The 25,558-nt window shown below is 36.1% G+C and overlaps 1 protein-coding gene across 4 annotated transcripts in view; it reads right to left on the reverse strand.

The window, feature by feature from the left end:
• LHCGR (luteinizing hormone/choriogonadotropin receptor) overlaps positions 1–25,558 on the reverse strand; it is a 77,363-nt gene that overhangs the window by 11,480 nt on the left and 40,325 nt on the right. For 2 of the 4 annotated variants that reach the window (XM_074286798.1, XM_074286796.1), the window contains 2 exons: positions 9,354–9,422; positions 3,031–3,105 (listed from right to left, as the gene is read on the reverse strand). In XM_074286798.1, coding sequence (XP_074142899.1) covers positions 3,031–3,105; positions 9,354–9,422 — 144 coding nt within the window. The remainder of the gene's footprint in view (positions 1–3,030; positions 3,106–9,353; positions 9,423–25,558) is intronic. The other 2 variants (XM_074286799.1, XM_074286797.1) reach the window with 1 other exon arrangement.

Below are 25,558 nucleotides of genomic sequence, written 5' to 3' on the forward strand. Positions count from 1 at the left end.
AAGCATTCAGGGCTTCTGAAGCCTTGTTCCTTGATTGATAAAGCACAGTGGGATAGGTTTTCATGAAGAACAGGTTTGTTATTCTATTAAGAACTATTATATAGCATTAGCCATCTTCTACCTAGGAAGCAAGATGCAGTCTCCAAAGCAACCGCTCCCCTAAGCAGAGCTATGTGAAAAGTTTTCAAATAGGAAAAAATTCAGGCTGTCTAATCAGATTCCTAATTCTCAAAATTTGCCAGACTGATGAAAAATATCAAGATAAATTTCAGGTATTCAAGTCCAAAATCCTATCCACCCTTCAAAACGCAACTGAAATCCTATCTCCTAGATAGATTGTCGTCAGTTTTCACCAACCTTACCAGAAGTATGGTTCCCTGATCTGAAATCAAAGAACTTAGTGTTTGTACCATTTCATTGCACTTAATCACATACTCCCATGTGTCTATAGTTTCTTGTTTATACATATTTAGTGGATAGAATACTGGGCCTAGACTCAATAAGACCTGAATTGAAATCAGGAGCTGAGTAGTAGTGTGACTGAGCCAATTACTTAATCTGTCTCAGTTTCCTCAACTGTAAAATGGAGATCATAATGGTACCTATCTTCAAAGGTTGTTGTGAGGACTAAGTAAAATTTGTAAATTCTTAAGACATAAATGCTTGTTTTTTGTTTCCTTTTTTCCTTGTCCAGCTGTTCAACAAATTGCTTATGGGCAGTGTACCTTCTTGAAATAATATGTGTAAACTGCAATAAGCCTTAAGATGTTATATAAATGTTGGTTAGTTATTATTTACCTTATATTTTTCCATGATAGCTTGTACAGTGTAATGAGCACAGCTAAGAGGATTTCTGAGACAATTTGGCCAATTTCTTAATTTTACAGAGGAGGAAACTGAGACCTAAAGAGGTTAAGTGTATTACCCTTGTAGGTAGTACAGGAAAAAAGGTGGAATTTGAACCCAGTTTCTCTGACTCCAAAGCCAGTGCTTTTTCTCCGAACCTTGAATGAATGGGGGTCAATGCCTCTTAAACATAAGGAGATTGTCTTTTGAACTGAAAAAAGTTCAAGTGTGAGAGAAGGTGCTAGATTGTTGGAAGTAGAAATCTTTTTTTTTTTTAATTTTATTCATTTTTCCAAATTATCCCCTCCCTCCCTCTACTCCCTCCCCTTGATGACAGGCAATCCCATACATTTTACATGTGTTACAGTATAACCTAGATACAATATATGTGTGTAAATCCCATTTTCTTGTTGCACATTAAGTATTAGATTCCGAAGGTATAAGTAACCTGGGTAGACAGACAGTAGTGCTAACAATTTACATTCACTTCCCAGTGTTCCTTCTCTGGGTGTAGTTATTTCTGTCCATCATTGATCAACTGGAAGTGAGTTGGATCTTCTTTATGTTGAAGATTTCCAGGAAGTAGAAATCTTAAAAATAATTATTTCATAAAAATAACAAATCTTAAATGACTCACTTTTCACAAGCTTCATGAGTTGCTAATGAGATTTTATATTCAGTGTTCTAGTCTTACCATGGTCAACTATTGGGTCTTAATTAGGTAGGACCTTGGCTGATGTCTTTGTTAACTCTTCAAGGACCTGTTTGTTTTAAAGAAGATAATATGTTTGCCACTTGCACTTTTTTCACAAATTCTCATCAGGCACAACGAAGAATAAACATATATGAGAGACTACCAGGAGAGGTCAGTGTGCATTTTTATTACTTTGCAGCAACCTGTTTATGTTTAGAACTGAAATTATTCTTCTTGTGTGAAAGTAGATACAGGAATCAAGAATCAATTGAATACAGGGGACCTGATGTCACTGAGAAGTCAGAGTTGAGTTGCTGACCCCCTTGGTATCCCCATCTCTTAGCAGGCACTCTAAACTTCTGGGAAGAAGGCTACAATGGAGGACAAGATAAGGAGAAAATTGGCAGAAGAGATGTAGATCCAATTGCAGCTTTCTTCACAGGAAGAGGAGAAGGCAGATCATGTGATATGATTTCAAGATATTTCCTCCACAGATATGTCACTCATCTCTAAAAATTCAACATTATAGGATCATTCCTTATGTTTTGCTAAAATATGGAAACCTCTGGGAATGGGAGCATATTAACTTTTCAGGAAAGATCAGCTTATTAGCTATTGTGAGCTGTACTTTATTGAACGTAGATCTTTTTAGAGTTTTTTTATTATAGATATTTATACATCTATTCAAAGGAGGCAGTTTGGAGAGGGAGATCTAAAGACTGGGCACTATCTTGGGAGTATGGACCTGAGTCTCTGAGTATGTAGAATTCATTATTCAGGAAGTTTATTTCATGCCAGGCTGAGAGTTGAGGTTATAAAGAGAGCTAAAAGGTTGCTCCTTGCTTTCTAGGAGCTTATATTCTAATGGGAGAGACAACATATAGACAGCTATGTACATACAAGATATATACAGACTTGGTTGAAAATTAATCTTAGACAGAAGGCACTAGTGGGATTTGGGAGAGTTAATGGAGGAGCAGGACAGAACTTAGAGGGGAGAAAAATATAAAGGCAAGGACCCAAAGACCAAAATTTCCAACCTCAAAATTTTGCTGAAAAATTTACCACTTTTTACCTTTTGCCTTTCTTACTATTCTCCTCCTAGGCCATCAACATTATGGTTGGAGATCCTCAACTTGAGGAATAATAATGAAGCTATTATTTGTGTGTGTGTGTGGGGGGCACATGATAACAGAACGTCCCAACTATTAAGAGTGACCTGATCCTAAGTTTTGGAGATAATTTCGAACAGGGAGGTCTTCTTGACTTTTTTTCAAATATTCTCTGCCTACTCTGATTATGTGTACTAGATGATAGCCTAGAGGTATTTTCAGATTTCCACACCATAGCTACATCTTCAAGTACAAATTGAGGACAGTTTCATCAACAACTTCAGAGCAAAATGGTGGGGTGGGTGGGGGTAAACATTTAGCATTTTTCTTAGCATGGGAACAAGTGAATCCTGGGAGGGGGTTCTCCATCATACTCACAAAACATTGGGTCCTGTGGCCCCTCTCAAGGCATCATTATGCATTTTCCTCAGATTCTTATTCTCCTTTAAATCCCTGTGGAAGAGAATGGTATTTTCTTAGGAATTAAACTTTTTTGGATTCCTGAGGAATGCTAAATGTATATTGTGCCACTATTGGAATGTGGATGTATGCACTCATACCCTCTGCAAATGTACCAATATACATTTTGCATAAAGAGAAGAGGGGAAAAAGAAAGAATAAAAAATTAGGTAAAGCTATCATTTACCAGATGGAAGAAAGATACTGACTGCCGTCCAATAACTCTCTTCCTCTGCTGCTCCACTTTCCCAGCAAGGGATAGTTTGATTTAAGGTCCAATATAAGCTAGCATATGCTTGGGAAATTTGTTCTCTAGGACCCCCTGGAAGGCAGATGATTCCAGGCTAACCAAGGCTGGGGGGGGGAAGAGTAGAGCCTATATTGCGATATTAAAAATTATTTTGACTGAGACAAGACCATTCCCTTTCTTTCCCATGTCTTCCTCCATACTTCTACTTGATTTGTCTTGAACTGCTAGCTCTGGAGAACAGAATGATGGCACGAGATGTCAAGAATTAGACAAAAAGAAGCATGATACAATGGAAAGTACACAAGATCTGGACCCAGAACTTTTTGCGTTTCATCTTTCTCACTGACCACCTGAATAAACTTGGTTAGGTCCTTTAACTCCTCTGAGACTTATCACTTTATCTCTAAAATGGGAAAATTTTACCTATATTATTGACTTCTCTAGCTCACCGTGAGCATCAAATAATATATAAAATTATTATATACATGTAAATTATTAGTTTAACAATACTATTTAGTACTGATCCTTGGAAAGTGTTTTTAGATATTTCTATACTCTTAATCTTCCTCCAATTTTTCCTATTTCCAGATTCCCTTGGCAAACATCTTGTACCTTTCAATGTCAGGTTCTAAGTTCTGCCTTTTTCTAGCCCGTCATTTTGTTTACACTTTATTGAAATTGTATTATTTTCCTTTCTCATGACAAGAGGAAATTTGCATTATAAATCTGCTCTCTCTTTGGGAACCTAAAAGCTTAGCCTTCTATTAAAGAGATATCCAACATCTTGAAGGAAATATTTCTGAGGCAAGGGAGTTTCTCTGAATCCTTGACATTGCTTCATGCATATAGTTACCTTTTCATCATTGGCTAAGAGAAGTCTTCAAGTTACTAACAATGAGAGAAAGATCAAGAAAGGAACAATAGAAACCAGATTAAAAAAAAAACCTGATACTCCTTTTTTTAGCGTTTTGTTCCAGTAAACTGGAGGTTGCCCACCAAGGACCTAGTCTTTCAAATATATATATAATCTGCTCTTTAGGTGCCAACTGACATGGATGCCTGGTGTATTTGTTTATGGAAATGCATGATGGCACATAATGTAGGGTATATTTCTCCAATGTAGAGAGTGTACATAGGCATTCTGTGACTGTGTTTTATATGCTTACTGAGAGGTGAAAAAGAACCTTTTTGGACTGCTAAATTGGCAGAGCTCCATGGCCTTTGGCTACTATATGGCCTTGAGCACATGGTAGTTTTATATCTTCTCTCTTTTTTGCATTTCATCTTTTTTCTTTGATTTTAAATGAAGGAATGTAAGAGACAAATAAAGCAGAATATTACCTTATGAGCTATGAAAGTCAGAAGACTCAATAGAAGTCAAAGAAGTAGGTTTACTTTCAGGTCTTCCTGGTGAGGAGCCAGCTCTGAGGCTAATCTGTTTGATTCATCCCAGCAAAGGCAACCTCACTTCCTAGGCACCCTGCAAGCAAGGGAGTAGTAACTCACCCATTGCCTATAATACACTGAGAAGGGAGCTAGATGGGGGAAATATTTGTAGCAATCACAATAAGTTTGAGCACATACTGTCCAGGGTCCAAGGTGTAGAGGGACAGCATGGTTTAGGGAGATATATATATATTTCTTCTTCCCATATCTTCTTAGTAAATATCCCTTTGTAAAAGTTAATTGGCATTAATTACTTATTTATGATATTGAGGGGATATTAATTATTTAAGTGATATTGGGGTTATAATAACTGGCATTGGCAAATAATATTGGGATAAAATTGGGATAAAAATTTTCCAGAGGGAATCATGTAGTGCAGGAATTAGAAGAACCCTACTTCTCCCTCAGAGGTACATTTAGGATCTTGAGGAGAGATGGGACAATGACTTAGCTCTGGTGATTTGACCTATGGGCTAAGGTGGAATTGGGAGATTGAGCCTAGAGCCTATAAAGGATTACCCAGCGGTTTAATCTCCTTTTCCCTCTAATTCATTGATGTTTCAGAAGGTCATACCAGAAGACATATTATAATATTGCAAGTCATCACTCTTTAGTTGCTACTCCTATGCTTTGCCATCAGCACGAGACCACACAGTATCTCTTGGAGAATCAAATATGAAATGAGAAAACATGAAGTGAGATTTTGAGGAGGAAAAAAGGAAAACCCAAAGTCTCAGACTTCATCTTGGGTCACTTATTGGATTAAAATAGCTCCTTAAAAGTACAGATTAACTGGGCAGTTTTATTAAACTTTAAAAAAAATTTTGAGCAAATTCATTTAAGCAACAGTTATGTTTTCCAGATTACAGATAAAAGTTGTTTAAAAACATAAATCAAGGGAAATCAGTGTGGACAAAGGAAGATGGCTAGATGAACAAGAATTCTATCTTTTGTATCAGGGTTAACCTTTACAGTGAAAATCAGTGTATTGAAAGCCACAGATTCCTGTGGTTACTAGGCCAGCTGACAAGTCCTGCTAGCTGAGGACTACTCAGGCTCAAGATCTGTGGCAAGTTGGTCTGGGATAGTCATGATTAAACAAGGCAGCCAGGAAGTGGGGAAGAGATATGATCTGTATTCTGAGGGTCCAAGAAAGTGTCCAGTCAATTAAGAATACAGCATCAGGAGTCGAGAGAGAAGTAATAAAAGCTAATAGAGGGCTATGGTAGTAGCTACTTGGATGGCTGCCTGATGATTTTTGTTGCTTTCTAAACTAGAGCTCCTTAATCTTAACTGTTTAGTGCTAACTTATCTAACTTGACCTTGTGATTTTAAAAGGCTTTCTTACTGTCAGTGAAATTCTAGAAAGCATTTCTTTTATTAAGCAAATGGGAATCTGACTACCCTAATGGTTCAAGCATGGGCTTTCCCATTTTTTAGACAGCACAATGGATGAAGTGCCAGGCCTGGTGAAGGGAAGATCTGAATTCAAATTTGGCTTCAGATACTTAACAGCTATGCAATTACTTAATCTTGTTTGTCTAAATGCCTTCATCTGTAAAACAGTATCTCCCTTGGAGATTTGTTGTGAGGATCAAATGAGATAATAATTGTAAAGTGTAATTATTAAAAATGTATAGCACAATGCCAGGCACTTAGTAAGTGTTATATAAATGTTATCTAGCTATACTGTTAATGTCATACTTCCTGAGTAAAAAAGGGAACAAATTAATCAGGAAGATAATTGACATCCTTCTAGTGAGTCTATATGTGGTTCAGCCTGTCATTACTACATGGTAAATAGAGTTCTATTATAGATGATGTTTCATTTAGCAAGGTAGGATCAAGGGCAGAGGGAAGAACAGATCCTGAGACCAAGCTGGAATGACCTTTAAATAATTACCCTTATGATGAACCTCGTATTTGTCCTCTAAGAACCAATGTGATGAAACCCTCACAGGTTGAGTTATTGATCATATGATAACTTTTTGGTCAAATAAAGTCATGAAACCTCTATTAGTGTGCAGTAGAGGGTTGAGGAGCTATATTGTTGGAGAGAGTACCCACATCAGAGCAACTAGGGGGCTTTAGAAGTCTTAAAGTAAGTGATGATCAGCTATTTAATTGGGCATTAGTCTCAAAGTGGGATGCTTTATATCTTCTTCCCTGTCTTTCTGATGGTCTCCAAATCATGCCTGTCATCTAAAAATCATCAATACCATGGCAGCCCATTCCCCCTGGGGACTGTTTTCGGGATGCTTCTTCTAAGAGTGTTACTGTGGAAACCTTCAGTCCTTTCATATGTTTCTCAGAATGCACACATTTTGCACATTCCTATCCCTTGAGTATATTTCAACTTTCAAAGAGATCAGGTTGTCAGAATCAATTGCTATTTGAAATCTAAATCAAATGGAGTTTCCTTTCCCAAGCTGCCACAGTTCGTCCTCGGGTTTCAGTTTGTTTTAATTATGTTCAGTTATGATCGTAAATCTTTCAAATTATGCTATGTGAGTAAATAATCCCCATGACAACCAGTTCAAATTAATTGTTCACAATTTCACAAGAGAGAGCTTTGCATGGTTTATTAAAGCCCAGTTCTCTTCCATCTACCATAATCTTTTTTATCTACACATTCTGTAATCCAGTAAAAAAAAACAAATAAATTGACCATACTTCCCTGCTTTCTACTTTGGGGAACAATTCTGAATGGTGGGGGGGGAGTCTTTTTGGTAGACAACATATAGTCATGTGACTACCTTTTAAAATTTAATGGGACAGGCTGAAAGAAAAAAATCGGATTATCCCATAAGCCAGAAGAATGCTAGGAATAGGAGCAGCTAGGTGGCACAGTAGATTGAGCACCAGCCCTGAAGTCAGGAGGACCTGAGTTCAAATTTGATTTCAGACACTTTACACCTCCTGCCTATGTGACCCTGGTCAAGTCACTTAACCCCAATTGCCTCAGGGGAAAAAAGAATACTAGGAATAGTAGATTTTGGTGATATTAATTTTCTAGATAATTGGGAACAAATAGGAAAAACAACAGTGATAATAATAATAGGTAGCACAGTGACTAGCAAATGGTAAGCACTTAATAAATTCTTCTTGATTGACTAATAATAACACATTTCTATAACACTTTGATACTTACAAAGTTTTCCCTTTTTAACCCTTTTCAATGAAGATTTAAAAATTCTTTTCTGACTTAAATGTAGTCTAGTGAACATAGGTGAGCATATACTTGCTGACCTCAGCTCTTACTAAGATTTAATATCATTAGTTTCAAATGTCACTGATTATTAGATAACTGGATACTGGATTGAATAAGTACTGAATGTGGGGCATTAACTAAAATATCTGTCTTTCCCTTCCTTCCTTCTTGCCTTCCTGCCTTCTTCCTGCCTTCCTTCCTACCTGCCTGCAAAATCCTTACTATTAATGCTCCTTTTTCTTTTCACAATATTATACAGGTGGAAATTGAATTTCAATGGAAATTATTATTGAAACAAATATTACACAGAACATGAGTATCTAAGCATATTCATGACAGAAACTGATCTAAAGAACCCAAGTGGACCATGAAATAGACATGCCAATTGGACCACTGCATGTGTATCTCTACATATTTAAACCACACTTATCTGTAGATATATCTACATATAGAATAAGGCAAAAGCTATCATTATGTATGGAGACATATATAAAAGGTTTTTGGCTCAGGTTTGAGATCAAATTAAATTGCTTCTTTTAAGGAATTTTAACTTGTCATCAGGTCAAGATCTGTGTGATTTGTTTAGTAACAGGTAGTTTCCTTAATTTGTTTCATTAAAAAAATTAGATTATTATATGGGTACACTTGCTGCAAGATAATTTTGTTTTAAATGCCTTCCTGTAGACATTCAGTATGGCACTGCTATTTTAAAACAGGTTTTGTTTAACCTATTTCTCATCACTGGGTCATCAGCTGTAGAAGAGATCTATCACTGCTTTGACATAAGATCAAGGGACCAAAGAAAAGTGAAAGAGAAAGAGAAACCAGGGTTGGGACATGATTCTCTTATTGAACTAAGGATGAGTGAACTCTGTTTAAGCAAGGGTTGATCTGGGAACAAAGTGCTATGGTGGTAACTTGAATATTGGGACTCTTGACCAGTAGGAAAATTAGGTTTTGATTCGCTACAGTGGTATCTAGAAAGAAAACCCCTAAGTATTTCCCCCCTAAAATTGTGTCTTCTCTGAGATATCATCTCTGAAACGAGGGTTATAGATGGAAGTTGTGAGATGAAGAAGGTATGAAGTGGTGTTATTGAATATTTAGCAAACTGTCAACCTCTATGTAGGGAGGCAGCCTGCTCTATCTTTGAAAGTAGGGTGCTTTGGGGTTTTCAGCCAGTCAGTTGCTTGGTAACATATTGAAGTGCTGATGACTAACCACTTGAAAGTTTATTTTTACCTAGAGTTAGTTGCTGAAGATTGAATTTGATCTGGTGGCCAGATTAATGTTTCATTTTTATTCATGAGCTGCGGGAATAAGGAGAATACTTACAGTGAAATCAGTGTCGTCCCATTGAATGCGTGGCTTTGTATTTCTTCAAATCCATTTCCATATAGTTTGCTGCAGAAAAAGGGGTGATGAGATGGGGAGCGGGGACAGAATAGAACTCACAAGAAATGAGATTAAAAGGTAGAAAATGATTCTTTCTTTGGACATTTTTGAATTACTATAATTCAGACATTTCTAGCAGTATGTCTCACTAACAAGAAGTTGACTTTTTAAAGATTGTCAGCTGCTAGAGGCCAGGGAAAAGTGTTAGTTTAGTTTCTGTGTGTAGTTTTGTGGTAATGTGGATATGGGTGAGTCACTTTGAGACAATCCAATGGAATAGAATCAAATAAGTTCTTAGAGCTTAAGAAAAAAGATTTTAGAGGTCAATATAGTTTCCCAAGTGATTGTAGATTCAGTCAGAGGACCTAGTTCAAATCTTAGTTTTGTTGTTTTGGGGAAAGTTTCATTGTCCTTACCTGAAAAACAGGATCTCTAAAGCTGAAATACATAGATTTCCTAAAAGGTCCATGAATAGATTTCAAAGGTCCATGAACTTAGATGGGGAAAAATTACATCCTTATTTTAACTACCTGAGATTTGCATTTCCTTCAAGTATTTTAAGATATTGTTCTTAAATAGTAGTATATTTTTCCAAATACATGCAAAGATAGTTTTCAACATTCATCTATGCAAAATCTTATACTTCAAATTTTTCCCCCTCTTTAATTCTTCTAAACATATTTCCACATTTGGAAAGACATTCTTAGAAAAAGTCCACAGGCTTCACCAGCTTGCCAAAGAGGTCCATGATACAAAAACGTTTTAAGAACTTTAGTTATAAAATTTGAGGGTTGGACTAAATGATTTCAAAGGTTTCTTCTAACCCTAAATTCAAGAACTACTTCAATTCCTTTATTTTTCAGATGAGGAAACTGAGACCAGAGAAAGGAAGTGACATAGCTAGATTTTTGGGGAAAATATTTCCAAAACAGATAAATTATTGAGGGGTTATTTGCATTACAAAATAATTCATGATTATAAGATGAAATTATGAAACAGGTTGCTAAGTATTATAGCTGAACTAAAACCACACCATATATATATATATGGTGTAGTTTATATATATATATATATATATATTATATATATATAATATATATATATATATATATATATATCTTTATATATACTTTGTAGATATTCTTTGAAATATCCAACTGGTTTTTCTCTTCATTTCCTCTTCATCTCAAGTTCAAATAAACACCCATAATCCCTAGGGAACCTCCCCTGCTTAGATCAATTCTCTATGAATTGTGTCTTCTATGAATTTCTGTAGAATTTCTGTTCTGTGCTAACTTACTTACATAGCACAGCACTTACATAATATTCTGATTTGGGTTCCCTGTTGACTTTTTTGAGCTAGTTTTCTCTCTCTCCAATTAGATCGTAAGATTCATGAGAGGAGGGGTCCATGGCTTGTGCTCTATTTGAAACTCATCAGGGCCAAGTTCATGGTTGGTGGTCAACAGATAGCAAACACTGATTGAGATTGTCATTGTCAGATAATTCATTACTGAGTGTTTAATCTACCATAGTGATGAATTTTGGTGAATATTGGTTGATCCTATAGGAAGTTATAAATAAATTGTTTCTGGGAACTTTCTTCTTCTTTCTTTCTTTCTTCTTTCTTTCTTTCTTTCTTTCTTTCTTTCTTTCTTTCTTTCTTTCTTTCTTTCTTTCTTCTTTTTCTCTTTCTTCTCTTCCCTTCCTTCCTTCCTTCTCCTTCCTTCCTTCCTTCCTTCCTTCCTTCCTTCCTTCCTTCCTTCCTTCCTTCCTTCCTTTCTTCTTTCTTTCCTTTTTCTTTCTTTCTTTCTTCTTTCTTTCTTTCTTTCTTTCTTTCTTTCTTCTTTCTTTCTTTCTTTCTTTCTTCTTTCTTTCTTTCTTTCTTTCTTTCTTTCTTTCTTTCTTTCTTTCTTTCTTTCTTTCTCTCTTTCTTTCTTTCTTTCTCTCTCTCTCTCTCTCTTTCTTTCTCTCTCTCTCTTTCTTTCTCTCTCTTTCTCTCCCTCCCTCCCTCCCTCCCTCCTTCCTTCCTTCCTTCCTTCCTTCCTTCCTTCCTTCCTTCCTTCCTTCCTTCCTTCCTTCCTTCCTTCCTTCCTTCCTTCCCTCCTTCCTTCCTTCCCTCCTTCCTTCCTTCCTCCTTCCTTCCTTCCCTCCTTCCTTCCCTCCTTCCTTCCCTCCTTCCTTCCTTCCTTCCTTCCTTCTTTCCTTCCTTCCTTCCTTCCTTCCTTCCTTCCTTCCTTCCTTCCTTCCTTCCTTCCTTCCTTCCTTCCTTCCTTCCTTCCTTCCTTCCTTCCTTCCTTCCTTCCTTCCTTCCTTCCTTCCTTCCTTCCTTCCTTCCTTCCTCACTTCACTCAGCATCAGTTCTCTCCATCACAAGACTATTGAACTGGTCTGAACTACCTCTTTGTTGAAAAGAGCCATGACCATCAGAGTTCACCATCACTTAATCTTGTTGCTATGTTCAATGTTCTCCTGGTTCTACTCACTTCACTCAGCATCAGTTCATGTAAATCACCCTAGGTGCCCTAGCACCTAGCACAGTGGTTGGTATATAATTGGTGCTTATTACTGTAAATGCTTATTGATTAGGCAGCTTGATTAGGTGGACCTCTTGTGGAGGATTTATGGGAGGACATGAATGAGGGGCACAGAATATGATCACAGAGCTCCATCCAAGTATGGACAGATGATAACATTTGTTTAAGACCCTAATTACTTGGTAAAGAGGTTGAAGGAAAACATGAATCTAAAGCATTAGGAATTAGTTGGAAATGAAGGTGTGGTTTCTCCAGAATTACATATTTGTTTGTATATGTCTTCCTGATTGAATTATGAATTCCTTGAGGGCAGGGACTTTTTTTTTTTTTGCTATTTTTTGTGTCTTTAGCATTTAGAACAGAGCCTGGCACATATGGGCACTTAATATATGCTAATTGCATGGTGACTTATTGGTATGAGCTTTTTTATATGCCACCATGCTCACAGCATCATAAGATCATAGATATGGGAGGACCATAAAGGTCATTTATTTCACTCTCCACCTCTACTCATTTACAGATGAAGAAAGTGAGGACCTGAGTGGTTCATACAGAGTTTGAATCTGTTCCCATGTGAATTTCTAACTAAGCCTTTCCCTTTCTCTAAAGGCAGAATGGATTTTTTGAAACCTAAATGCAAGGCTCAACATTTGTTTTTGTTTAAATTGAATCTTTTTAATTTTAGATAGTCATTTTTAGCTTATAATGATCTGTCATCTACCATAACTATTTCTTCCAACTTTGTATCATCCTAAAGACTACATGCATACCTAAAAGAAATGAAGCAAGAAATTAAATAATGAAACAAACTCTGAAGGAAACAATTGGAAGAACAAATAGTTTAGGAAAGAAAATAGTAAAACTTTAGCCAAGTAAGTAATGGACTTCCTAAAAGCTAGAAGAGATCAAACAGAATTCAGGAACTCCAAGAGACACCAATCAATAGTAGAACAAAAGAGGGAAAAAAAGGAAGTTGTCTGATAACAAAATTGAAGATACCTAGATTGCAAGCCTGGAAGACTCAGAGGATGGCAGAACTTTCAACAGTAATATGGAAGTTAGAAAAGGAGTTACATTTTGAGTTTAGGATGTCTTCAGGACATCTTAGATATGTCCGATAGGTATTTGGAGATATATATGAGTGGAGGTCCACAGAGAAATAGGACTGGCTAATTACATTTGAGAATAATGTGAATAGAGATGATAATTGAATCCATAGAAGCTGATGAGATCAATAAGTGAAGCAGTATGGAAAGCAAAGAGAAGATGGCACGGAACAGAGCCTTGGTTCACCCACTGTTAATGAGTGTGACCTAGATGAAGGCTGAGCAAAGGAGACTGAGATGAAACAGTCAGATGAATAGGTGGAGAACCATGACAAAGTTATAAAAATCTAGAGACATGAAAGGATCAAGGCAAATCTGATTGTTGATAGGATCATAGGCTCAAGAGAGATCAAGATAGATGGGAATTGAGAAAAGGCTGTTAGATTTGGGAATTAAGAGATTGCTAGTAACTTTGGAAAGGGTTATTTCAGTCGAATGATGAAGTCAAAAGACAGATTGCAGAGAGTTAAAAGAGAGCAAGGAAAGAGAGAGCATTTATCATAGACAACCTTCTCAAGCTGCATAGCCACAAAAGAGAGGAGTGGGAGAATAGCTGGAAGGGAAGGATGGATCAAGTGACATTTTTTTTTAAAGAAAGGGGAGACATTACATCACAGTGCCATTCAATTTCATCAATGTACCACAATTTGTTTAGCCCTTTCTCAATCAATAGCCAACCTACTTTTTACTATAAATATTTTGATATATATGGAGTCTTTTTGTCAGTGATCTCCTTAGAATCAATCCTTAATAGTTCAATATTTGTGTCAAAGGGTAGTTACTTTATTTGCATATTTCCAAACTGCTTTCTAGAATAGCTATATACAACTGCACCAAGAATGCATTAGAGCAATCTTTCCAAAACCTCTTCAATATTGATTATTCACATTATTGTTCTATAAGAAACGATCATGAGGATGATTTTGGATAGGTCTGGAGAGACTCACATGAAATGATGCAAAGTGAAATGAGCAGAACCAGATCATTGTACATGGCAACATCAATATTATAGGATAATCAATTCTGATGAAGGTGACTCTTTCCAATACTGAGATGGTTCAGGCCACTTCCAATGATCTTGTGATGAAGAGAGTTCTCTACAGCCAGAGAGAGGACTGTGGGAACTGAATGTGGATCACAACATAACATTCTCAATCTGTTTGATGTTCACTTGCATTTCTTAAACTTGTTTTCTTTCCTTTTTGATCTGATTTTTCTTGTGCAACAAGAAAATTGTATAAGAATGTTTACAGATATTGGATTTAACATATATTTTAACATGTATAACATATATTAGATTGCTTGCTATCTAGGGAAAGGGGTGCAGGAAAGGAGGGGAAAATCTGAAACACAAGGCTATGCAAAGGTCAATGTTGAAAAAAATTATCCATGCATATGTTTTGAAAATAAAAAGCTTTAAAAATTTGACTATTCACATTATTATTGCTATTGTTTTTTTCCAGTTTTGGGAAGTATGGAGTAAAATCTTAAGCTCTTTTGATTTGAATTTTTTTAATTAATGATTTGGGGAAATCCTTTCATATGGTTTTCAGGAGTTTGCAATTCTTCTTTCAAAAATTGTTCATATATTCTGACTATTTATCTATCGGATGATGTCTTTTTTGTCTAACATGTTTTTCTTTGCTGTCTATGTATTTTGGGTATATATCTGAAGAATCTGAAAAAAAATTGTTCTTATGACTGCTTCCTTTCCTAGCTTAGATGCATTAATTTTATTTATAGAAAAGGTTTCCATTTCACAGAATTAAATTATTTAGTTTATATTTTGTAATTGTATTTATCCTTTTTTTGTTAATAATTAATTTTTCCATAGCTATGAAAGAAATATGATCTGCTTCTCTTTCAATTTTTTTCATAGTATGACTTTTAATATTCAGGTTGCATATCCATATTGAATTTATTGTGGCATATGGTATAAGGTACTGGCATGAGCCAAATTTCTGCCAAACTTATTTTCCATTTGTTCCTAACAGTTTTCAACAAATAGGGGTTTCTTTTCTAAGAAACTGATGTTTTCAAGTTTATCAAGCATTGGGTTATTGAGTTCAATGATTTCTTATTCTCCCTTGTCTAGTCTGTTCTATTCAGCTACTGTTCTAACTTTTAAACAATAGCAAAAGGCTTTGATAATTGCTACTTTATAATTTACTTTGAGGTCTGAATGTGTTCTTCATCCTGAATTTCTATCTTTTTTATTTTTCCATTGATGGTCTACATCTTTTGCTCCTCTAAATGAATTTTTCTTATTATTTTATTGAGTTCTATAAAATATCCCTTTGGTAGTTTGATTGGAATAGTATTAAAACTGTAAATTAACCTTGCTTGTATTGCCATCTGAATTATATTTCCCCAGTTATGAGCATTGAATATTTCCCTAAAATATTGAAATTGTTTTTTTTTTATTTTTTAAGAACATTTTATAATCTAATCTGTAAAAATGCTAAGTACGCTTTGGTAGACTGATGCTAAAATATTTTATACATTGTATATTTTATATTTTATTTATATTTATATTTTATACATTACATTATTTTGAGTTGATTCCCCTTTCCATGATTTCTTCTTGGATATTTTTATTATTTTGTAAATAATTGTTATTATTACATAAAAATTATGTTATTCTGGATTTTGTCATTATTATGTAAAGTACTTTTGATTTTGTGGGTTTATTTTGTAACTTGTCTAAAGGATTCAAAAACTTTAGCACCAGGGATAAATCTAGTAAGATGCAATTCAACAGAAATAAAATATAAAACTCCTTATAGAGATTCAAAAATCATATCCTAAATATAAGATGAGAAAGGCACAGCTGGACAGCAGTTTGTTTTGAAAAAAAAATCTAGGGTTTAAGTGGACTTCACTCTCAGAATGAATCCAATGTGATGGAGTGCCCCAAAAAGGTAACTCATACTTTGGCCACACTAAAAAACATCTCTTTTAGGAATTAAGAGGTGACAGCCCTCCTAGACTTTGCTCCAGTAACATCAGGTCCCTAGTTTGCTTGATTATGTATTTAGTTCTGAGTGTCTCACCTGAGAAAGGATATTGAGAAGAGGAAAAGGTCTCAACTTCTTGTACTATGTGGATTAGTTTAAGGAACAAGGGATATTTAGTTTGGAGAAGATTCACTGGGAGATATGATAATTGTACTCGTGTATTTAAAGGAATGTTATGTGGAAGAGGGTTTAAACTTAGCTGTTTAAGAACCAGAAACAATGGGTAGGAATTAAAATAATTCAAGTTTCACCTTGAGGTCAGGAAATTCTTCCTAACAGTAAGAGCTGTCCAGTCCCAAAGTGTAATAGACTGCTTCAGGGGGTAAGTAGTGAGCTCTCTCAACTGCAAGATTTTATTAATAAGTTGGATGATTAGCAACTACATTCTAGTGGAGATTCATTCCTTTTTGGGTACCCATTAGACTAGATGGCCTCTGACCTTCATTATAAATCTAAACTTCTCTGATTCATGTTTACAAATCCCTAGGGCCTCCAGAGAGGACCTTATAACTGGAGCAACATGACATACTTTAGATATTAAGGTCCAAGATTATGTTTTTGTAGATATATTTTCATAGTTGCACACAGATAGCATATTCAAAAACAACGAAGATCTGGAATTAACTCTTTTCTTATCTATGCAAGACACTGTTTAAGTTTTCCAACAACATTAGTACTTGGTTAAGAGACAACTTTTTAAATGAATAAACTAATTATTTCCTGCTGGCTTGTTTTAAGTTCTTTCACCTTGGCATCCCCCTTTCTTCTAGAAGATATTCCTTCCCCCTCTCTCTTTACATAACAAAATCACTTCCAGGACCCCTGTTTCATTTAATCCTTCCCTTCTTCCACCAATGTTTTTTGGAAATCCCCTGCAAAGACAATTTATTAGTATATTTTTCTATCTAAGTGGTCTTTGCTTTTCCCATTAACTGTGGGCATGAAAAGTTGTGGGTAGGTCATAATTTCATAAACCTGGAAAAACAGATAGAGTGCAAATATTCAAGTTAGGAATGCCTGAATTTGAATTCTGCCACTGAAATTTCCTAATTATGTGATCCTTGGCGAATTACATAAACTTTCTCATTTCTGTTTTTTAATCTGTAAAACAGGGAAAAGTAATACTTGTACTACTTATTTTAGTATTATTGGGTAGATCAAATGAAATAATGCATATAAAGTACTGTTCAAATATCAAAGTGCTACAGAAATATCTATTATTATTTATTATTATTATATTATTTTAAGTTCCCTAGAAGTACTTAATTCAAGAAAATCCTACAGTGAATCTTGTGAAATGAATTATTATTATTCAACAATCCAATGGCTAGTATAGTGATTTGCACATAGTAGATGCTTGATACTTGTTTGTTGAATTGATTTGAACTTTGTAAATCCAGATTTTCATACATCAGAGTTCTTCTAGTGAAGCTTCCCAGTATATTTTGAAGGTAAAGGAAATTAGGACCTCTGTCCAATGCAAAACCAATTCTGTGACTCATAATTATTCACTTTCAGGGAGACATTGAGATGAAAAATTGGATTTTGTTAAACTTACTCAAGTGAAACTAATATATTTTAATGCTTTTTGGCATTGCTTGAAACCCCTAATGTCAAAGGATTCTTCCCACCCCTTTGCTCTTGACCCTTGGTAAATATTTTCTTCCTGCAAACTGGATCACAGTGACTTCAGCATTGGAATGTTCTTGGCTAGCAAGAAGGAGATTCAGAAGATGAGCCATTCTGAATAGTTGGACAATGATAATAATGCCATATGTTTGAGTGATAAAGACAGCACACTAAAAGTCCTTTTAAGCAACACCATTACATATAGTCCTCCTGACTCTGAGAGGATCAAGGGCAAATTCTGGTTGTGGTTTGCCCAGAGTTACATAGTTACTTTAGCACACAGAAGAGTCAAAGAGCTTTGAGCTTTGGTATGAAGCAAGGGAAAATTGCCTTAAAATGTGAGCTATTCAAAGTTTAGCTTAGGATTTCAAGAGGGTTTCAAGAAAAGGAAGGATGATCATTTATCTGTAGCAGTGAAGAGTCTTGTTCAGGGATAATTTGGACCAGATAGACTCCTACTCCAAGATTTTGTGATTCAGGATTAAAACCAAACAATGGGTTTCACTTAGAATTCTGGAGTTCTTAGTTAAGATGCTCTAAGTTAAATCTCTTAGAACCAGAGCCCTGTTAAGACATTCTGCCATGTGGGGCAAATACAATTGAGAGGAAGGTGTAAATGGGCTTCTTTTTGGTTGATGTAATTTGGGGATAGAGGTGTTGGAATTTGAGGAAGGTCAGGAAGTGGGAAGCCAAAGTATTTGAAAGCCAAGAGATTTAGGGGTAGGATACTGAGCCTATTTGGGAAAAGGAAGAATGACTTGGAAGTGCATGGATGACAGCAACAAGATTCTGGAGAGGATGAAATGAACCTAAAAGGAGAAGAGAAAGGAGAAGAGATAGCCACTAAGTACCACTGACATTGGAAAATCTAAAAGGGGTAACAGGGGATAATGATCATGAAGTGTCATACTTCGAGTCAGGAATATTTGAGTTCAAATCTGGCTGCAGTCACTTACTAGCTATATGGCCTTGGGAAAGTCATTTTAATTCTATTTACCTTAGTTTTCTCAATTGCAAAATGGGGATAATAGCAATATAATTCTCAAGACTGCTATGAGGATCAATTAGATGATATATGTGTAATGTATTTAGCATAGTGTTGGATATTTAGTAGGCATTATGTAAATGATAGGCATTGTTGTTGTTCTAATTTGTAGTTCTTTATATGGAAAAAGGCATCTAGCCTCTAAGAACACGAGAAGAAGTAACATCAGGAAAGGGAGATTTGAATGGATAACAGGAGAGGGAGGGGATGGAAGGAAGAGGAAAAAGTCTGGGGCAAAGAAGGAAACTATTGGTGTGGACGCCAGATGGGACAGCTGAAAGATATGGTCTGGGAAAATAGAAATTGGAGAGAGTTAGGTAAGACTGAGTTTGCTACTAGGGTAGAGAATTCCCCTGGTTACTTGTTTCTGTTGCCTTTACTTTCTCATGCAGATTCTGGCAGAGTTAAGTGGAGGTGGGTAAGGTCAAGAAAGGGAATGGTAGGGCTAGATAGAGCTTCTTGATTTCAAAGCTAATGCTCTCCCTGTCTGTAACTATGAGGGGCTCTAGGTCAGACTAGAGGACATGTATATGGCAGTAAGGGAAATGGGGAGAGAAAACAGGTCAGACAGTGTCCAGTACTATGGAAAGGGAGGGTGAAGGAGAAAAGGGAGAGTTACCCTCTAAGAAGCTTTAAATAATCATTTTAATCTCTTCTTACAAGAGAGAAGATTGGGGATACAGTAGAAAGCATTATGCTATCTGACCCAGCCTTCTATAGAATGTTAGGTCTTTATAAGACTCTGAAGATTATCTAGTTCATCCTTCTTATTTTAAAGAAGAAAAAAACTGAGCCCCAGAGTCCCAACATTGCATAGCTAATCAGTAGCCTAGCCAAGACCCACATCTCTCCAGTGCAGTTCAGGAACAGGACAGGTGGCTTCAGCTGTGATGCAGCTCAGTGACTCCTGATTAGTCTAGGAGATCATTTAAAGGCATACTCTTGAGATGCCTGCATGAAAAGCAAACATAGCTCTATAGGAACATTAGCACTGATTTATACAGCCCTGGCATTCATCCTACCGTGCTACTCAGGCATTCAGTGAAATGTTTTGTTTTTAGCAAATAAGCTTGGAGTTGGTATGGATTTGGGTGAGGGAGGGGAAGAGGGGCCACACAGAGTGCAAGATTTCAAATACCTCTAATAATGAAAAGAGAAGGTTTGCTCTTATTATTTTCTAATTATGGAGTTGAACTTTAGAGCTGAGAAACCGATGCTTTTCTCCTTAAGTATAATACCATTACTTCGCTGGGGTACACTGCATGATCCTTCACTCACAGAAGGATCCATTCAGCTTAGAACAAGAGGACTGGCTAGGTAAATGACTAATTGCTCCCATTCCAATTGATTTGCTAACCTCTGAGGAAAATGGAAGCCACTGTGGGCCATGATGGATAAGGCAGAATCCTCATTAATTTCTGAGGCAGGGCAATTACATCCCATGGGGGCACACTGATAGTCTTAAAATAATAACAATAATAAGTTAATAGTACCACAATAAGAATATTGCACAGTATTTGTGTGGAGGTGTGGAATTTTATAGTAAAAAGAATTTCCCATTGCCCCTTTAGGATTGTTTATTCCGATGAACTGATTAGGTTCCCTGGGGGTTCTTTAATTTGTGCTAGTGCCTTTCTACCTAATTATCTTTGATCATATACCTATATCTGGACATTTTGTCTCCCTGTTCTATACTGTAAGCTTCTTGAGGGCAGGGATCATTTCACTTTTGTTCTGTAGCCCCAGCACAGTACTTGGTACATAGTAGGTACTTAACAGATCCTTACTGATTGATTTAACTTCTAACAACTGCTACAATCCTCCCTTTCTTGCTTTTTCTCCTTGCCTTTCCTCTCTTCTTCCATTCCTTCATCAATCACTAATTTCTTTAAATCATATTAAGTTGCAGTACATTCTCCTGTATACAATTATCCCTTCCACATTGTAGAGTAAAAGACTCAGTGCCCTGCTGATCTGGAAAATTGGTGTAAATTTTTTTGACTCTCTAGTGAAGTCTGAATGTTTTCTTTTTCTTATATTTTGGTGTTTACAGTCTTATTGTAAAATTTGAATTCAGTATTTGGTCCTAGACTTTGTGTTTCTGTAGCTTCTACAAAATTCCCGCAAAATTCTCATTTAATTTCTTATGCTGACCTGTTATATTTCAAAACTGCAATGGGAAAAAGTCAATGTGGAAGGGACTTTTCTGTCCCTTTCATTTTTCAGAAAATCAGATGGGCTGACATGATCAATGGGGATGGGCAGTTTTCTTGGGTAACAGGAAAGTAGCAGTCATTTCCAAAAGAACCAAAGAGAGCATTTCAAGTCTTTCTTTCTTGGAAGCTGCCCGTAAACAGTTAGTTAAAAACAAGCATTAGAATTTTTGGCCTAATTGTCTTCAAACTGACCCATAACCTCTTGAGTTTCCAGCTAGTTGTCTCCATAGGTAAATGAGAGAAAGCAAGGGAGACCGTTGAAAGCTCTTACGTCTCCAATCTGTGTGTCTCTAGGGACAACTTGTGGACTGGGCTATGCTATAAATTGCCTGAGGTCTTGTGGATGATGACAATGTATTACAACTGAGCTCTTGAAAATGCTTCCTGAGACTATTCTCTATGGCAGTGGTTTTAAATTAAAATAGAAACAAACAGGGACCACCAATCTGTACAGAAGGCTCCCCGTAGATTGTATATTGACTTATAAAAGAAAATATTAACATTTTTGTTGTTGTTGTTTAGTCATTTCAGTCATGTTTGATTCTTTGTGATCCCACTTGGGGTTTTCTGGAAGAGATGTTGGAGTGGTTTACCATTTCCTTCTTCAGCTCATTTTACAGATGATGAAACTGAGGCAAACAGAGTTAAATGATTTGCCCAGCATCACATAGCTACTCAGTTCCTGAACCTGAATTTAGACTCAGGAAGATGTCTTCCTGATTTCCAGCCTGGAACTCTGCATACATTATTTATGCTTTATGTATTTTTATTTGTTTTGTTAAATATTTCCTGATTACATTTTGATAGGGTTTGGATCACACTTAGGACTGTAGTGTGCCACTTGTGACCTGCATGTGTTTGACATTTCTGCTGTAGGGTATCCCCAGTCAAAAGTTATAGGGCCTGATAAAAGGTAGTTGGGAACCATTTTTGAAGTTTGAGCAGGAAAAACTTTGAATGTTGTCCGAGTGAAAACGAAGATCATAGATTTAGAATTAGAAGGCCCTTTAAAGGCAATATAGTTGAAGCTTCTTACTTTAAAGATGAGAAAATTGTGGCACATGGAAGTTAAATGATTTTCTCAACATCATAGATTTGAATTTAGGCCTCCTGACTCCAAATCCAGTGAGCTTTCCACTGAACCATTTCCACTGAACTATGGGAATTATATCTACTTTCTGAGAACCAGCTTACCTAACTAAGTATGAAAGATTTATTACTAATAAGCTAGCCATCTAGTGACAGATTCTTTGGCTTTATCCATCCAGGAAGTAAAGAAAAAGCAAACTAATCCTGAGCTCTGTGCAATTACTTTCTGCTTCTGCAGTGATGAAATGGTGGAAAAGGAGACAGATGTAGTTAAGAATTATGCAGTTTTAAAATTGTCTATAAGCAGTAACTTGTTGGTCCCCTAAATATGAAATCCTTGTCCAGAGACCAATAAGTAGACATACTGCTTAAGGAGTTTATTCAAATTAATCTTGATATTCTTGCTATAAATGAAACCAGAAGTCATAATGAAAGACGCGGCTTAATGGAAAAATGACTCATGGATCTTTTTCAGAGAGGCAAATAAAGGAGCTGGAGGAGTTATATCATATGTCCAAAGACAACAAGAGGCATCTTTTCACAAGACACTTCACCATATTAGTTAGAGTGCTTAAGATGAGCATTTATAAAAAGACCACCAAGAAGATCATTGTAGTTTATATGCCAGCATTTAATGTAGATCATGAGGAGGTAGAAAAATCCTGTGAGGGAGTGATTAAGACCTTCTAAATTAAATCCACATATTTTAAAATTTAGTGATTTCAATGCAAAAGTGGTAATAGAGGAGAATAGTAAAAAACACATCGGAAAATATGACTCAAAATAAGTAAAAAAACATCAAAGGTTTATATAGAAGCCTTGCATACCTATTTATTGCATTTGCTTTCTCCAAGAAGAGGGTTCGAAGTCTCTAGACTTGACAGGCATAACATCACAGAAATGAAATTGATTATATCTTAATGGACAGGAAATTACTAGTTACTAACGAAGGAATCATTTCTGAATGAGCAATGAATATATAATCAGATATTGACTTATTAGCACAAAGATAAAATCAATATGAAATTAAAAGATTGATTAAAAATTAAAAGAAAGTATGGGGTACAAATGAAAGAACTCTATTTGGCCTATTTTAATAAGCTCTCGATACCACAAAATGGGAAGTGATGGGAAAAAAAAACATAAAATCAAATTATCATCATTTCCTAAGAAATTTTAACTGATGACCCATCACCATTCTGAAGAGATCAAAAAGGACCCCAAACCATCCCAACCAGCAAAGACTTGGTTTCTGTGCCAAGCAGAAATATATGGTATTTAAAGACTAGTTTAGAATATAAACTCATTTAAAAAGTTTTATGGAAGAAGACACTGGAAAATTATATGTAGTTGTTGAAGCCTTATAATCCTTGTTGCCTTCACCATGCAGTCTCATACTAGATTATATTGTGTATTTCTTTCCATTTATTTCGTATATTTATTCACTTACTCAAAAAGCATTTGCTAAATTCCTCCTAACTCTTTGCTAGGCCTTGGGATATATATGAAGATGAATATAACAGTCTTGATTCCCACAGAATCATAGAACCAGAAGGAACCTTATGAAAGATTTAGATTTCTTCCTCCCATTTTACAGCTGAAGAAACTGAGTGCTAGAAAGGTTGCATTGACCTGATGGTGGTAATATAAGGAGTAGGTTTCCAGAGGCAGGATTTAAACCCAGCTTCTCCAATTCTAGAGCTTGTGCCCTCCCTACCATTCTGATTTCAACGTAGTATGTAAGTATTGAATTCCTCATTTAGGTTGTAAGCTTTTTGAAAGGGATCTATACCCTAGACTTCTCTTCTTCTCCTTTCAGCACTTATTTAATGTAGTATATACATTTAATAGACATTCAAGCATTTCATTTCATGGATCTTCACTGAGGAGCTGGTAAAAAGGCATTCTACCCCAAGTTCCCTCTCTCAAGCAGATGCTTTGACCTTTCATTGTAGTGGATCCAATTTGATTTATTACAAAAACAAAACAAAACAAAAAATGCTCCATTGTGAATATATAATTAGTTTTAGAATTAAAACTATGTTTGCTCCTGAAAAGTAATATTTAAAAGTGACCCTTGTTGTATTCTTCCAACATATTGCCCCTAGGAAGTCATCCAATCTGTCTTTTCCTACTACCAGCTCTTCCTAAGTGTGTTAGGATCATATGAATCATTAGTTTGATTATGATTGTTCTAAATCAGTCCAGGTACATGCATCTAAGTCTATCCTTTTCTAAGGAAAATACAGTGTCGTCTTAGGAATTTTCCCATTGTGTTGCCCAGAATCAGGCCGCCATGTACTTCTTGGCCATGTCCTCACCATGTAATTCATGTATCCTCCACTCCACACCACTACAACCTTGGATCTTGCTTCTGGGTTCCATAGATGTGCTAGCTGAATTTTGTCTCATCCTGATCTGAACCAGACTTTTATGTTATTTCCAAAGCTATTTCTATACCATGCCAAAGCACACATCCTTTTCTTCTTCATACCCTAGCTCTTTTCAGCTCTGCTTTCTGTGTCCCTCCAAAAAAAGTAAGATCTTTGAAGATAAAAACTGTCTTGGATGTTTGCAATTGCATTCCTAGGTTTTAACAGAAGACCTAGAATATAGTAAATACTTAATTAAATGCTCTATAATCTATTTTTTTCTATCATCAATTCTATACCTTCCATGTGGAAGGCACTGTGCTAGATGATAGGGATGTAAAAAAAAACTGCATCATAGTGAATAGCTACACAATGAAAAGTTTTGGATCTGTGAATTCACCTGAATAAATAATTCCCAATGAGGAAACTCTTCCACCAATAAATTGCTGCAAGTGTTCTGCAACTTGTGGGCTTAGCCAGTTTCTTAAAGCTCTCTGAAAGGTTAAGAATCTTGACCAGGATTAAAATATAGGTCGCCCTTATTCCTGGGATGCCTCACCAACCATTATGCCATGCTGCCTAGTGCAAAGAAATGTCAAAGGGGGAGAATATTAGCAGCCCGGGGAGTCAGGAAAGGCCTTTTGTGGGAAGTGGCATCTGGGCTGTGTCTTGAAGGAGGTTCAGAATTCTGAGAGGAGGAAGTGCATTTCTGAAATGCAAGATCCACTCCTTCAAAGGGATGGAGGCAGCAAGGTAGAATGTTGTGAATTGGGAATAGCTAGAAGTCCATTTGGACTCTGAGTGGAGGTTGTCTGATATGAAGTAATATAAAACAAGATTGTAAAGGGAGTTGGAAGCCTGATTGTGGAGGGCCTTAAATGCCAGGCTGAGGATCTTCAAGACAATAAGGAGCCATTGCAGATATTTGACTGGGGAATGGGAATAGGAATCTGATTGTGTATTTTAGGAACATCATTTTGGCAAATCTGTGGGAAATGGTTTGGAGAGACTGAAAGCAGCTATCATTGGCACATTATTGGAAAAGTCCAGATGAGAGGTGATAAGGGCTTAACTATAATAGTGTCTGAGTGAGAGGAGACAAGGGAATAAAAGTCAAATATGTGAAAGATGTTG

Source organism: Sminthopsis crassicaudata, chromosome 2 (assembly GCF_048593235.1).
Source record: "Sminthopsis crassicaudata isolate SCR6 chromosome 2, ASM4859323v1, whole genome shotgun sequence".
Lineage (NCBI taxonomy): Eukaryota > Metazoa > Chordata > Mammalia > Dasyuromorphia > Dasyuridae > Sminthopsis > Sminthopsis crassicaudata.